Source organism: Equus przewalskii, chromosome 1 (genome assembly GCF_037783145.1).
Source record: "Equus przewalskii isolate Varuska chromosome 1, EquPr2, whole genome shotgun sequence".
Classification (NCBI taxonomy): domain Eukaryota; kingdom Metazoa; phylum Chordata; class Mammalia; order Perissodactyla; family Equidae; genus Equus; species Equus przewalskii.
This window is the reverse complement of record NC_091831.1, coordinates 157869147-157880690: the sequence shown is the minus strand read 5'-3', so window position 1 is coordinate 157880690 and position 11544 is coordinate 157869147. Positions and strand designations below refer to the sequence as shown.

The 11544-nt window shown below is 45.5% G+C and overlaps 1 protein-coding gene across 1 annotated transcript; it reads right to left on the bottom strand.

Annotated features, from left to right (window-relative positions):
* Positions 1-1740: 1740 nt before the first annotated feature.
* On the bottom strand, positions 1741-5398 carry LOC103556631 (ribonuclease 7-like). The gene is made up of 2 exons (XM_008528833.2): positions 5264-5398; positions 1741-4818 (listed from the first exon to the last, which is right to left on the bottom strand). The coding sequence occupies exon 2, from the start codon at positions 4784-4786 to the stop codon at positions 4280-4282; it is 507 nt and encodes a 168-aa protein (XP_008527055.1). The 5' UTR covers positions 4787-4818; positions 5264-5398; the 3' UTR covers positions 1741-4279.
* Positions 5399-11544: the final 6146 nt, after the last annotated feature.

The following is an 11544-nucleotide window of genomic DNA, read 5'->3' as shown; positions in this document are numbered from 1 at the left end:
ACCACAGTAGTAAATATAGATGATAACACCCCTCAAACTTTTCCTACATGCCAGCCACTGTACTAAGTGCTTTATATATATTGTCGCATTTAATCTACAGAATACACCTATGATCTAGGTTACCTTTATATTGATGAGGAAATTCCCATCTCCCTAAGTTGAGAGGATTTTCCATCATAGCGTGTATTTCCATTACGAGTAGACATCTTTCCTTACCTCCCTTCTTGTGAACCATGGACTTCCTACAAAGTCTCAATAGTGGGCTTTCTCATGCCCCTATGGCTTCAAGGACGCTCCCAAGCTTACTGGTTTTGGCGTCCTGCATGGGTAAACGTTCTGTTAAGAGCTGTAACTGCTCTTTCTGTCCCTCCGTGGTGGGATGAGTGTAGGAAGAGGACTTTAAAAGAGTTTGGATCCGAAGTCTTCCAAACCCTGTTGGAGGGCCAGTTGTGCAGGAGCATAGGAGAAATGTGATGAAATGAGCCAAGGCTCTCTCAACGAGAAGGCTCCCTGGATGTTGTTGCTACTGATATGTTCTCTGCTGCTATAGCTCTAGGGTTATTCCCTAGAAATGTAGACACTATGAAGAGGACCAACTGAATCACTGTGTAGAGAATGGTCCTCCTCTCAAGGGCATTTCCTCTTCTTACATCCTGCTCTTGAGATCAAGACCCTTCTCTTCACACTGACTCAGTTGGCTCTCTTCATAGTGTCTGTGGGTCATTTACTTCAGAGTGTGAAAACTTCAGGGAACAAGGGTCATGTGAAAAAGTCTTCTACCTAATCTACCTCAATCTTACTACTAGGAAAGCTAGCTCTCTCCAGCTCCAGTTTTTGGGTTACTTTCTTTACTGGATTCCATTTCTGCTCCTTAGGTCCAAGTTGAAACACTTTTCTTTGAAGCCATCTACACAAAGCTGGGCAATACTCCCCTGGACACCCTCCTCCCCTCTGCAAGTTCCCACTCCCAGCCACAGAAATCTCTTATAACTAATCAGTCTCCTTTTCCCATTCTTCAGCTTTTAAATAGGAATGCATCAAGATTCAGCCAGCGTTGGTATTTGGCCCAAACCTGTTATTCATTTTGGACTTCAGCTTTGACCTTTGGAAGGCTGAATAGCCAAATGCCTATTTCAACATTATTCTTGGCATCGCTAAACTTGGCTGTGATCAAGATCATGTGAAGGAATGGAAGACTGTCAAACCTAATCAGTTAAAGCACCAATAATGAGAACAAGCCAAGTCATTTTTATTCATTGTTAATATCTGAATAGCCACTTTCAAATATTTCTGAGCATTCTAGATATAACTTGGAGTGAAATTTTTCTTATGAACTTTTTTAATGTAGAAAGTCTATCATTCAGTGGAAGTATAAATGCATATTTACTATTTTAAGAAAAATGCTGTAATAATTAATGGTTGTGAAAGCTTATATTATATACAAAATATTAAGAATTTTCACATAGTTAAAAAATAGGAAAATTAGTCGGCAGCTAATACAAATAGTAGGAGAGAGTATATTAGCTGGATAACAATAGGAAGAACCTTATAGACTTTTTGAGCCAAAAGTATTTATAACAATTTAATAAATAATACCAGCACTATTTAACAAATAGTACAAGGCAGAATAATAGAAATTAGATTATATCATATTTCTATGATTTCGTTATATCATAATCTTTGTAGAATTGATTGGTGTATTAGGATTTATCAGGTTAAAATAATCCTTAAGAACTATACTTTTTAGGAAAATTTTTTTTATTGAGGTATAACTTACGTAGAGTAAATACATGAATCGTAAGTATACAGCTCAGTGAGTTTTCACAAATTAAACATATCCAGATTAAGAAAGAACATTTCTAGCTTACCTCTTACCCATTCCCAGTCAGTACTCCCCAAGGCTACAGCTATTCTGACCTCCAGCATCACAGATTACTTTTAAATTAAGTTTAATTTTTAGTTATTTAATACTATCTAGGTCATAAGTCTTTCAAGAAAATGTCCTATTTGGAAATTCTTCTCAATTTGAGAAGATGCATTAAAGTCATAATTTTAGCCACTTCAAAATTTTGTGAGGAGGATGTCTTCAAAGCCATTGTATCCATAAGGAAAATCATCAATAAAGAAAATATAAAGAGTTGTGAAAAAAGAATAAACTGAAAAGAAGTATCAGCTACCCTTAAGTATCTTGCTTTTTTATGCACCTCAATTGAAAACCATCTATTTAGAATGATAAATGCATAGTATAGAGACCATGGGATGTATAGATTTTACACTCAGTCATTTGGCATTTGTCCACAACGTATGTTTAGTGCACCTCTTACTTTCAAGACTCATCAACTTATTGGCTCCACACTCTGCTTGAATTGTTTAAGGTTCTGTTCTCTTTTCTTTTGATCATCCTTTCCCTCCCTTCTCTCACCTTCTCAAACCACTCAGCTCACCTGGAAGGACTCAGCCTGCAGACTTGTCCTCTAGCCTGCTCTTGAACTTCACTCTGGCACAAGAAAGCCCTCAAGGAGAATTGAGTGGGGTATTTGCCTTGGTCTGCGTGTTTGCCAAAGGTGGATATGATCTGACGGGGATATTGCTATTGCTACAGCCACTGCTACTACTAATTGTTATGATTGAATGCCTACCAGTGCCTGGGGCTGACTAAGGCTTCATAAATGTCATTTCCAAATCTTCCTGCAATCCTGTTGGGTAGTTGGTATTACTCCCATTTTGCTACATGGAAACATAGCTGTAGGGAGGTTCAGTAGTTTGCTCAAGGTCACGTAGCCAGGAAGGACTGAGCCAAGATTTACACCCAAGATTTGGCTCCAAAGCTTACTCTGACTCTGGTAAGGAGTCAAGGAGCACTGGAGTTGTTGGGGACGGACAGGAAGAGAGCAGACTACTCAACAGGGAATGGAAGGTCCAAAAACATGGCTGGGTGCTGAAGTGGGGCAGGCATGGGTGTAGTGTAGCTCCTCTGGGACTGAGATGAAGGAAGAGAGAAGGGGCTGGTGATGGTCAGGGTTTCAGGCAATGTGGGGTGTGGGTGCGGCAGTTAACAGGATAGAGTCAATAGAAAGCCAGAGCTTCTCCAGCTCTGCTCACTACGGAGGGAGAAATGGTATCTGCAGCTCAAGGGGACAGGGAGATGGCATTTCTACATCTCAACTCCTCTGGCCTGGGCAGACTGCCAGAGTGGAAAGCCAGGGAAGCACCGAGGCAGGAGAGATCATTATCAGGAGGAAGGAAGCTCTGGCAGCTCCCACCAGCCTGTTTGTGACAAGCAGGCTCTGGGCCACGGAAGTCCCTTGAGGTCAAGGGAAATGTGATCCTGGAGCAGGGAGATGAAGCTGGGACACTCCACTGATCCTATGTCTTCAGGCCAAGGGGATCTAACTAGAGCTAGGCCCAGGGCCCAGGTCAGAAGAGCAGTGGGCTGGAGTAGGGGGAGGATGGTCAGAGAGGCAGAGAGAGAGAAGGAATTAAGATCCCAGGAGCAACCCACAAACAGTCTCTTGGCTTAAGTGGTAATAACCTTTATTGCAGCCAACACATGGTAACTGGCTCTTCGGAGCTCTCAGGGTACATTTCTTCAGGGTGAACTCTTACCTAGTTCTCCTCTTGTCCCTGTAGAGGTTTCCTTTTTTGTCCAATAGTCAAGTAGAAAGTGCACTGTATTTAGGAGACTTAGGTTCAAGTCAAGCTTCTTTTGCTAACCAATTTGACAAGCTCTTTAGTTAAGCTTTCTGAAATCTCAATTTCCTCATCCTAAAGTAGGCAAGTAATCCCTGTCAAGTCTATCTCACAAGGGACTCATGTGGCATGAAATGCTATATAAATATGAAACGGTTCTTCCTTGTCTTCTTTCCTTCCAGCTGCCTCTCTGCACACAGGCCACCTCACTACCACCTCAGAGCTGGGGAAGATTCCTAGTCTAGGAACAGGAACAGCTCTGTCCATATATCCCATACAACCCTTTCCATTTATTTCCTCCTCTTGTCACGCTGTCATGATAAGGTAGGGGCAGGGGAAAGATATACAAGGCACAGACCCGGGAACCCACACCCGAGCTTGCTCAGCCCCCCCTTTGGGGATAAGCTTCCGGGAGAACAGCAAGAAAAAGATGAAAGACCATTTCTTCTGGAGCTTAGCCTACTGAGGTATCAACCTCAGCTCCCCCTTCAGTCTCTTGGAAGAGCCTGAGCTAAGAACGATCCCAAGAGATGAGGGGAAGAGAAACTTCTTAGCATAGAAGGAGTGGTACAAAGGCGTGGAAAAGGAATTAAGGCACAACCCAAGAGTGAGGAAGGCTGGAAATCTGCAAGACTTTGTCCAAGTGCACAGGAACCAGCTGGAATTGCCCAGAGTCCCCTTTCTGGGGAGGGTCACAGGCCACAATGAAGAACGCATCCAGTTGCTTCTCTTTGTACCTGCAGTCTGGGTACCTCCCAGAGGTGAGGTCACACATGGTCAGGGACACGGACTTCTGGCTCTGGTGGCAGTTCTTATGGCCGTTCTTGCAGGCTATGCTGGGGGTCTGACAGGTGGTGGCCACACTGGAGAAGGATTCATGCAGGAAGGTGTTGAGGTCTTTGCAGCGTTTTGTGTACTTGTTGACGTTGCCCATCGCCGTGTTGCATCCCTGGGGCTTGGGCTGCACATGCTGAGTTTCAAACCACTGAGCTGGGGTCATGTGCTTGGGCTTGGCACTGACTGAGACCTTGACCACCCAGAGCCCTAGCAGCAGAAGCAGCAGCAGGGGGCAGAATCCGGCTCTGGCAGCTGCCATCTTAAGGGAAACAGAATGGAGGGCTGCAGTCTCTGGGGACAGAGAGCAGGTGGTGTTTAGTTGAGAAATTAGCCTTCCTATACCTGCTCCTTCTAGCTAACCATAATCTCCCTCCCCTACTGCCTCCTTCCTCCCTCACCCTGTGTCTCACCTCTTCCTCCCTGTCTGTGTGCCCACACCATGACCCCAGCCCATAACCCTATGGCCCCAACCACCTCACCTTGTACCCCTATCTTCCTTCATTCTGTCCCTCTTGCCTCCCACTCTTTGTTCTATCTCCTCTCCCTCAAGTCCCACCCCCTTTGTGTCCCTATGTCCCCGTCCTTTTCTCTGTATCTCATCCCCTCCATGACGCCATCCCCATCTCCTGTGTCCCCATATTGTGCCTCCAACCCCCAGCATCACTCTCTTCTCTCCCCTATCTATGTCCTCATCCCCTACACATTGAGTCCCTCCCTTGTCCATCTTATCACTTACCTGAGTGTATTCTTATCCAGTCAGTACCTGTCCCTTCTCTGTCCTCTCCTCTCAGCCGTGTCCCACCGCAGACCTCACTTCCTCACTGAGTCCTCACACTAGGGCTGAGGATGTACCTTCGCACCACTGGGCCTGGGATCTCTGAGAGCCTCTTCTCACTGCCTAACTCCTTAAGAGCTGGTGTGGGCTACACTGCTTCTGTTTGGGGCCGGCTGGGGAGCAGTCCTGGGTCAGGAAATGAATCAGGTTCATGCCTCTCCACTTACGTGTCCCAAATAAGTGGATACTTAGGGAGCTAGTGCACCTGCCTAAACATGTTCAGCAATGAGGAAGCTTGAATCCTCATGCTCCAAGACTAGATTTGGCCCCTGGTCACATGGTTTTAATGACTCTAATAAAGCACCTGACCAGGTGTCAACCAAAATGAATTTTGGGGAGAGTTGTCATTTATCTCCTCCTATATACACTCTGGTTCATGACCCTGGGAAGAGCCAATCACTGTGATGATAAGGATTGCCTTTTTCTCACCTGAGATACAGATAGAATAGCGTAGAAAGTTGCTTTGTATGGTTTCCCATCATTGGGACTTACTGCTTATCTTTTGGAGGAGACAGGGAAGTGGATGAATCATCACAGTCACGATGCCCAGCACATCCCGACTCAGCTATTCTACAAAGACTCATTCCTCTGGGCCCCTCTGGTTCCAGGCGCCCACATGGCTTTACCTGGAGAAGGCAGCCAACAACTCTCATCCTTTACTCTCTCCCTTCCTACTTAGTTGAAATTTGCAAAACTTAAACATTGTTCAAATTTGGAAATGCTGTTGTTGGTGGTGTTGCTCTGCATCCAGCCATGGGTCTTCCTTCACTTCATACGCTCTGTTCCTGGTGGGTATTAGACTGTGTGGAGAGCTTGGGTCAGCACTGCTCCAGGGGCTCCAGTGAGCTTAGCATATGGTTCTCAGGAGAATCAAGACACTGACGCAGAGAAGCATCACTTTTGGTGGGTGGGAAGGCCTGGGAAACTGAGATGAACAGTGTTTTTGTTTTCAGGATTCTTCTGTAAGTAGTAGGTAATCTCAGAATCTCGGGTTGATGTTCAAATGTTTATTGAGCATCTGCTGTGTGCCAAGATGCTTGGGATATATCAGTGAACAAAAGAGACAAAAATCCCTGCTTTTGTAGGGCTTACATTCCATTGGGGGAAAGACAGTAAAACATATATACTTTGCTCAAAGTGATAATTGCTAAGGAAAAAAGTAGAACTGGATGGAGGTTGATAGGTGGTGATTTTTAAATAGGGTCTTTGAAGTAGGTGACTCTGGGACAAAGACGTGAAGGTGAGAGAAATGAACTTGTGCTTGTCTGGAGAAGAATGCTCCAGGTAGAGAGATCAGACTGGAAATGGGGGAACGCCTGGAGTGTTGGAGGAACAGCAAGGAGTGCATGTTGCTGGAGCAGGTGAATGATGGGGTCAGGCAGGTGCCAGAGGTTGGATCATGGACAACCAGAGAGACCATTAGGAGGACTATGACTTTTTCTCTGAACACATTGGGGAGCCCTGGGAGAGTTCTAAGCAGAGAAGCAAAAGGCTTGTCTGTTTAAAGATCACTTGGCTGTTGTATGGAGTGTAACCGTAGACAGGCTACGTAAACTGTCTCCATCATAAGGTTTGTGTTCTGGTCCAGACGTTAGGATTTGGAGTCAGGAAGATTGGGGTGTTTGTTTTAAGGCCAGAGAGATGATATTTCAGTAGCTAGAGAGCACAGCTGTGGGTCAGGATGAAACATCTTCAGAAGGAGTGTTGTTGGAGATGGGACCCACCACTAGATGGCAACAGAGAACCAGGAGCAAGTTCCGGCAGGGCGTCCACTCCTCTAGTTGGCCCTCAGTGAGGCCTTGACCGAAGGAACAGCATTCACTGCTTTGTTAAGGTGCCTGAATCTTTGCAATTTGAACTTCTGGATAGAGAATTATGCCTCTGCTGCTGTAGAAATGCAAATTTTTGGAGAAAAAAATCCATGGTTTAAAGCAGACTGTGGATAGAATACAGATCAGCATAGGCCAGTCCAGCCCTGGCATGGTGGCTGGGGTTGGAGGAGTCAGGGGGAGGCCAAGAGCTCATTTGAATTCCTAGCCCGGACTGCTTCTTACTTCTCATTATTCTAGAGTGAGATGTTTCCAAACCACAACTTGCACTGCCCTCTGCTCTTGTGTTTTCCTGTCATTATAATTATCCTAGTTTGCTCTTCAACTCCATTATGCTGCATTCCCCAGAAGGCTGCCTTAGTGATCTGTGAAAGTAAAATAAAGATGGCCCTACTGACTCAGATCAAAAGGAAGAGAGAGTAAAGGTTTAGGTTTGCACATGAAAATTGATGTAGAAGAGTCGACCCTCCCATCTGCACAATTCAAGCTGAAACCCTTATTTTACCTCCATTGTTTGGATAAGGCGGGTGATTTTGTTTCTTCATTTGCTTAAAGTATCCAGTTTCCAAGATCTGTTTCCCTCTGCACTCGGTAGGATAATTTTGCCATTTTTCCTTCAGTACATTCATGGAGCAAGAGGAAAAGATGGAGGAAGGGGGACAAGGTTAGGGAGAACAAAAGCAGTTAGGCATCAGGCCAAGGACTGGTCAGGGCATCTGGCAGAAGGGAGAAGAGAGAAATTAGAGAAGGGACAGCAGAAGACAAAGTGGGAGAGAAGATGAGAGGGAAGTAAGCCCCTCAGACAAGAAACCTCCATCCAGGGATATGAGGTAACTGCCCCAGCCTCCTCCTCATTCTATCACCATAGTCATTGCTCTTGGCTTAACCTCTCCCCAGGGCACCGTTGTGTGTGTGTGTGTGTGTGTGTGTGTTTAAAGTTGTTTGGGTGGGTGTTGTGAAAATCCCAGCAGTGCCAGGTGGACCTCTGCCTGTCTTCCCCACAGGACAACAGCTGCTGCTTCCTGTAGCCTGTGTTGGGAGGGGATGCGGGGGGCTGGGAGAGAGGAAGGCTAGGCCTGGATTGGTGCCCAGCCTCTCTCTCTTCCAGAGTTCCACACAGCCTCTGGATACTGGTGGAAAGCCCACGAGAGTTTCCTTCCAAGCAGGAGCAGGTCCAAGTTCTGTTATCCTAATTTTGTTGTTCCTCAGATAAATAAAGGTGATGGGCTAATTTTTGTAGATGGGGAAAGTGAAACAAACAGCAAGTTGGGGTCAGATGTGAGACTTTCTTTGGGTCTTTGGATTCTCATGACCTTTCCTGGAACAGCTTTGGGTCTGGAGGAGGCAGCCCTGACAGAAGGTTGGAATCCCTGGCTCCCAGACCAATGCCTTTAGACAAGCCAGGACGTAGGAGAGGGGAACCTAGTCTGGGTTTGAGAGGCCTCACCAGGTCACTCTGTCTCATAAGCCATTGCAAGCTCCTCATTTATCTACAGAATAAAATATAAATTCCTTGGCTTGATATTCAAGATCTGCCACAATTCGGCAAACTTGTCTTTCCAACTTTATCTCTCCCTTTTCCCACACTAAGTTCCTCAACTCCAGCCATCCTGGTTTTCTCTTTTTTCTCAAACATACCTTTCATAGTCCTCTTTATCTCCACTTAACTCGTGTTCCTTGAGACCCATCCCAAGGAACCAGGATCACCCCCCCTCCTGAAAACTTGCTCTGATCCTCCCAATTCAGAGGAATGTTTCTTACCCCTTAAATTCCTACAACATTTACTGTCTTCAAGATGTATGATATTCTGTCTTGAATCATTAGTTAGTTCTTCATATGTATTTATCATTTTCCTCCAATTTAGACTGTCAATTTCCAGAAGGATCATCTATTACACTTCTTTTGCACCTCCCACAGGATATAGCACAGTGCCTTGCATATAAGTGTCCTTAACTGATTCAACTTTTGGGTTAGAAGGCCTTCACTCTGCCCAGAATGATCCCAGTCACAGGTGGGATTACCACCAACCCACAGCATTGGTTAGCAGATTGAGGAACTGACAATGCAGCTCCTGGACTTCAATCCTGGGGTGGAGGTGAAGCTATGACAAGAAGGTTGAGATGGCTGAAGCAATCCTTTGGGTTCAAGGACACCAGGAACTCTCCATGACACTGTAAGCAGTACAATAAATTGAGTTGGACGGGGCAAAAGTGATACCACTGAGACTGTGGTGAGCGGGTAAAATCTTGTGATTCCCATCAATCACAGGGAATCACCCCTGCACCTGCCACCCTAGCCAGTTGTTCTAGAAATGCTTACCGTGGGGGCGGGGAGGAAGGAGAGAATGTGTAATAACTCCATGCAGAGGGTCATGTTTACAGGAAAAATAACTGAGAGTTGTTTCAATGGTGAACTATCAGTACCCCTTCTGCTGGTGGAAGAGCCAGCACCATTACAAGCAAGATCTAACAGAAATATTTCTAAGTCCTAGATATTTACCAACCCTTTCCAATAGGTAAGGTATAAGTAAGTCTGCCTTTGTTAGGAAATCTGATTCTCTCATTAGATCCTGGTTTCTCAACCTCAGCACTATTTACCTTTGGTCTGGATAATTCTTTGTTGAGGGAGCTGTCTTGTGCAATGCTGAATGTTTAGCACCATCCCCGGCCTCTACCCACTAGATGCCAGTAGCACCTCCCAGTTGTGCCAACCAAAAATGTCTCTAGACATGACCAAATTGCCCCTCATTGAGAATCACTGAATTAGACATATGACCGTGAGCAAGCTACTGCCCCTCTCTAAAATTTTGTTTCTTAACCTTTAGGGTAATTCTTGTATATGTAAAGTCCAGTGTAATGGGGTAACAATCCCACAAATCTCAGGCTTAGGGAGCAGATGAAACCAGGGCGAGCATGTCAGAGTGGATGACACAATCCTATGGATCAGCACTGCTAGGACAGGATTTTTTTTTTTTTAAAGATTGGCACCTGAGCTAACATCTGTTGCCATTCTTCTTCCTTTTTTCCCCCCTCTTCTCCCCAAAGCCCCCCAGTACATAGTTCTATATTCTAGTTGCAGTTCCTTGGGGCTCTGCTATGTGGGACGCCTCCTCAGCTTGGCCTGATGAGCAGTGCTTGGTCCAGGTCCAGGAGCCAAGCTGGTGAAAGCCTGGGCTGCCAAAGCAGAGCGCTCGAACTTAACCACTCAGCCACGGGGTCGTCCCCCTAGGAGAAGATTTTAAAGCTCAGACCACTAAGACTGCAGGTTGGAACCCAAAGGCCCAGCAGATATTCAGTACTTTTCCTGGTCCTGTGATCGTGCCTTTGTTAAATATGTTCATACATGTGTCTTTCCCACTGAATTATAAATTTAATCTGGACTGGAATTATCTTATTTACCTCTGTATTCTCCCCAACATTTGTCATAGCACTTTAAAATGTTATTTAATAATTACTTTTTAAAAAATATTTTCAAGTAATCAACGTGGGGCATGGCTAACAATAGAAAGCTTCATGAAGATGAATTTTAAGTTAGGTGTGAGAGGGGCTCTAGATTGGCAGAGTGGGCATGGGGGAGGACCCTTGGCTCATTTGAGGAATCAAAGAGGGTTTGCAGATGTTGAGTGAGTTGGGAAAAAAGTGAGTTGGTGTAGAATCTAGGAGATCATATCCAGTTATCTATTTATATATTGTTTAATGGTTAAAAGTCACTTTCATGCTGACCATCTCATTTTATTCTTGCAGCTTTATGAGCTAAGGAATGTATGAATCCCTTTATAGAAGAGGAAACAGAAGCTCAGTAGGTTATCTGTATCCAGTCCTGAACTCTGTCCTCTACAATGTGCTCTTCCATTTCTGTAACTGCGTGTGCAGAGGTGAGTGGTGGCGGATGGGTAGCAAATGAAGGAAGAGGAAGACCAAGAGACATGAAAAGCTCCTTTCTCTTCTCAGGGAAGCTGCAGCATTGAGCAAATAGGGAAGTGGTGGCATGCTTTGAGGCGGGGACCACAAAGTGGTAGGCTTCCTCAAAACAAAGACTTGAGTCAGCCAGGCTCAGGCACCACCCTGCATGGGCTCCCACTCTGTGTTTGCTTGTAGACTGCCTGAAGGACACAGACGAGCCACCTGCCTGTGTGGGATTTACTCTCAGTTGCTTGGCTGTGCACACACTTCCCCGGGGAGATCTTTCAAGCAGAGGCTTCTTAAAGAGGATCTCTGGGCTGAGTCCTCTCATGAGCTAGCTCAGTGGAATTGATGGAGGTGAGGGTGGGAGGAGGAGAAAAGCAGCATTCCGGGTAGAGGAGACAGTGTGAGCAAGGACATAGAGGTGGGGTGGGGCACAAAGGGGGAAGCA

Bases quoted from the DNA above. Each gene is read 5' to 3' on its own strand.
- LOC103556631 (XM_008528833.2), bottom strand. From the start codon at position 4,786: ATGGCAGCTGCCAGAGCCGGATTCTGCCCCCTGCTGCTGCTTCTGCTG.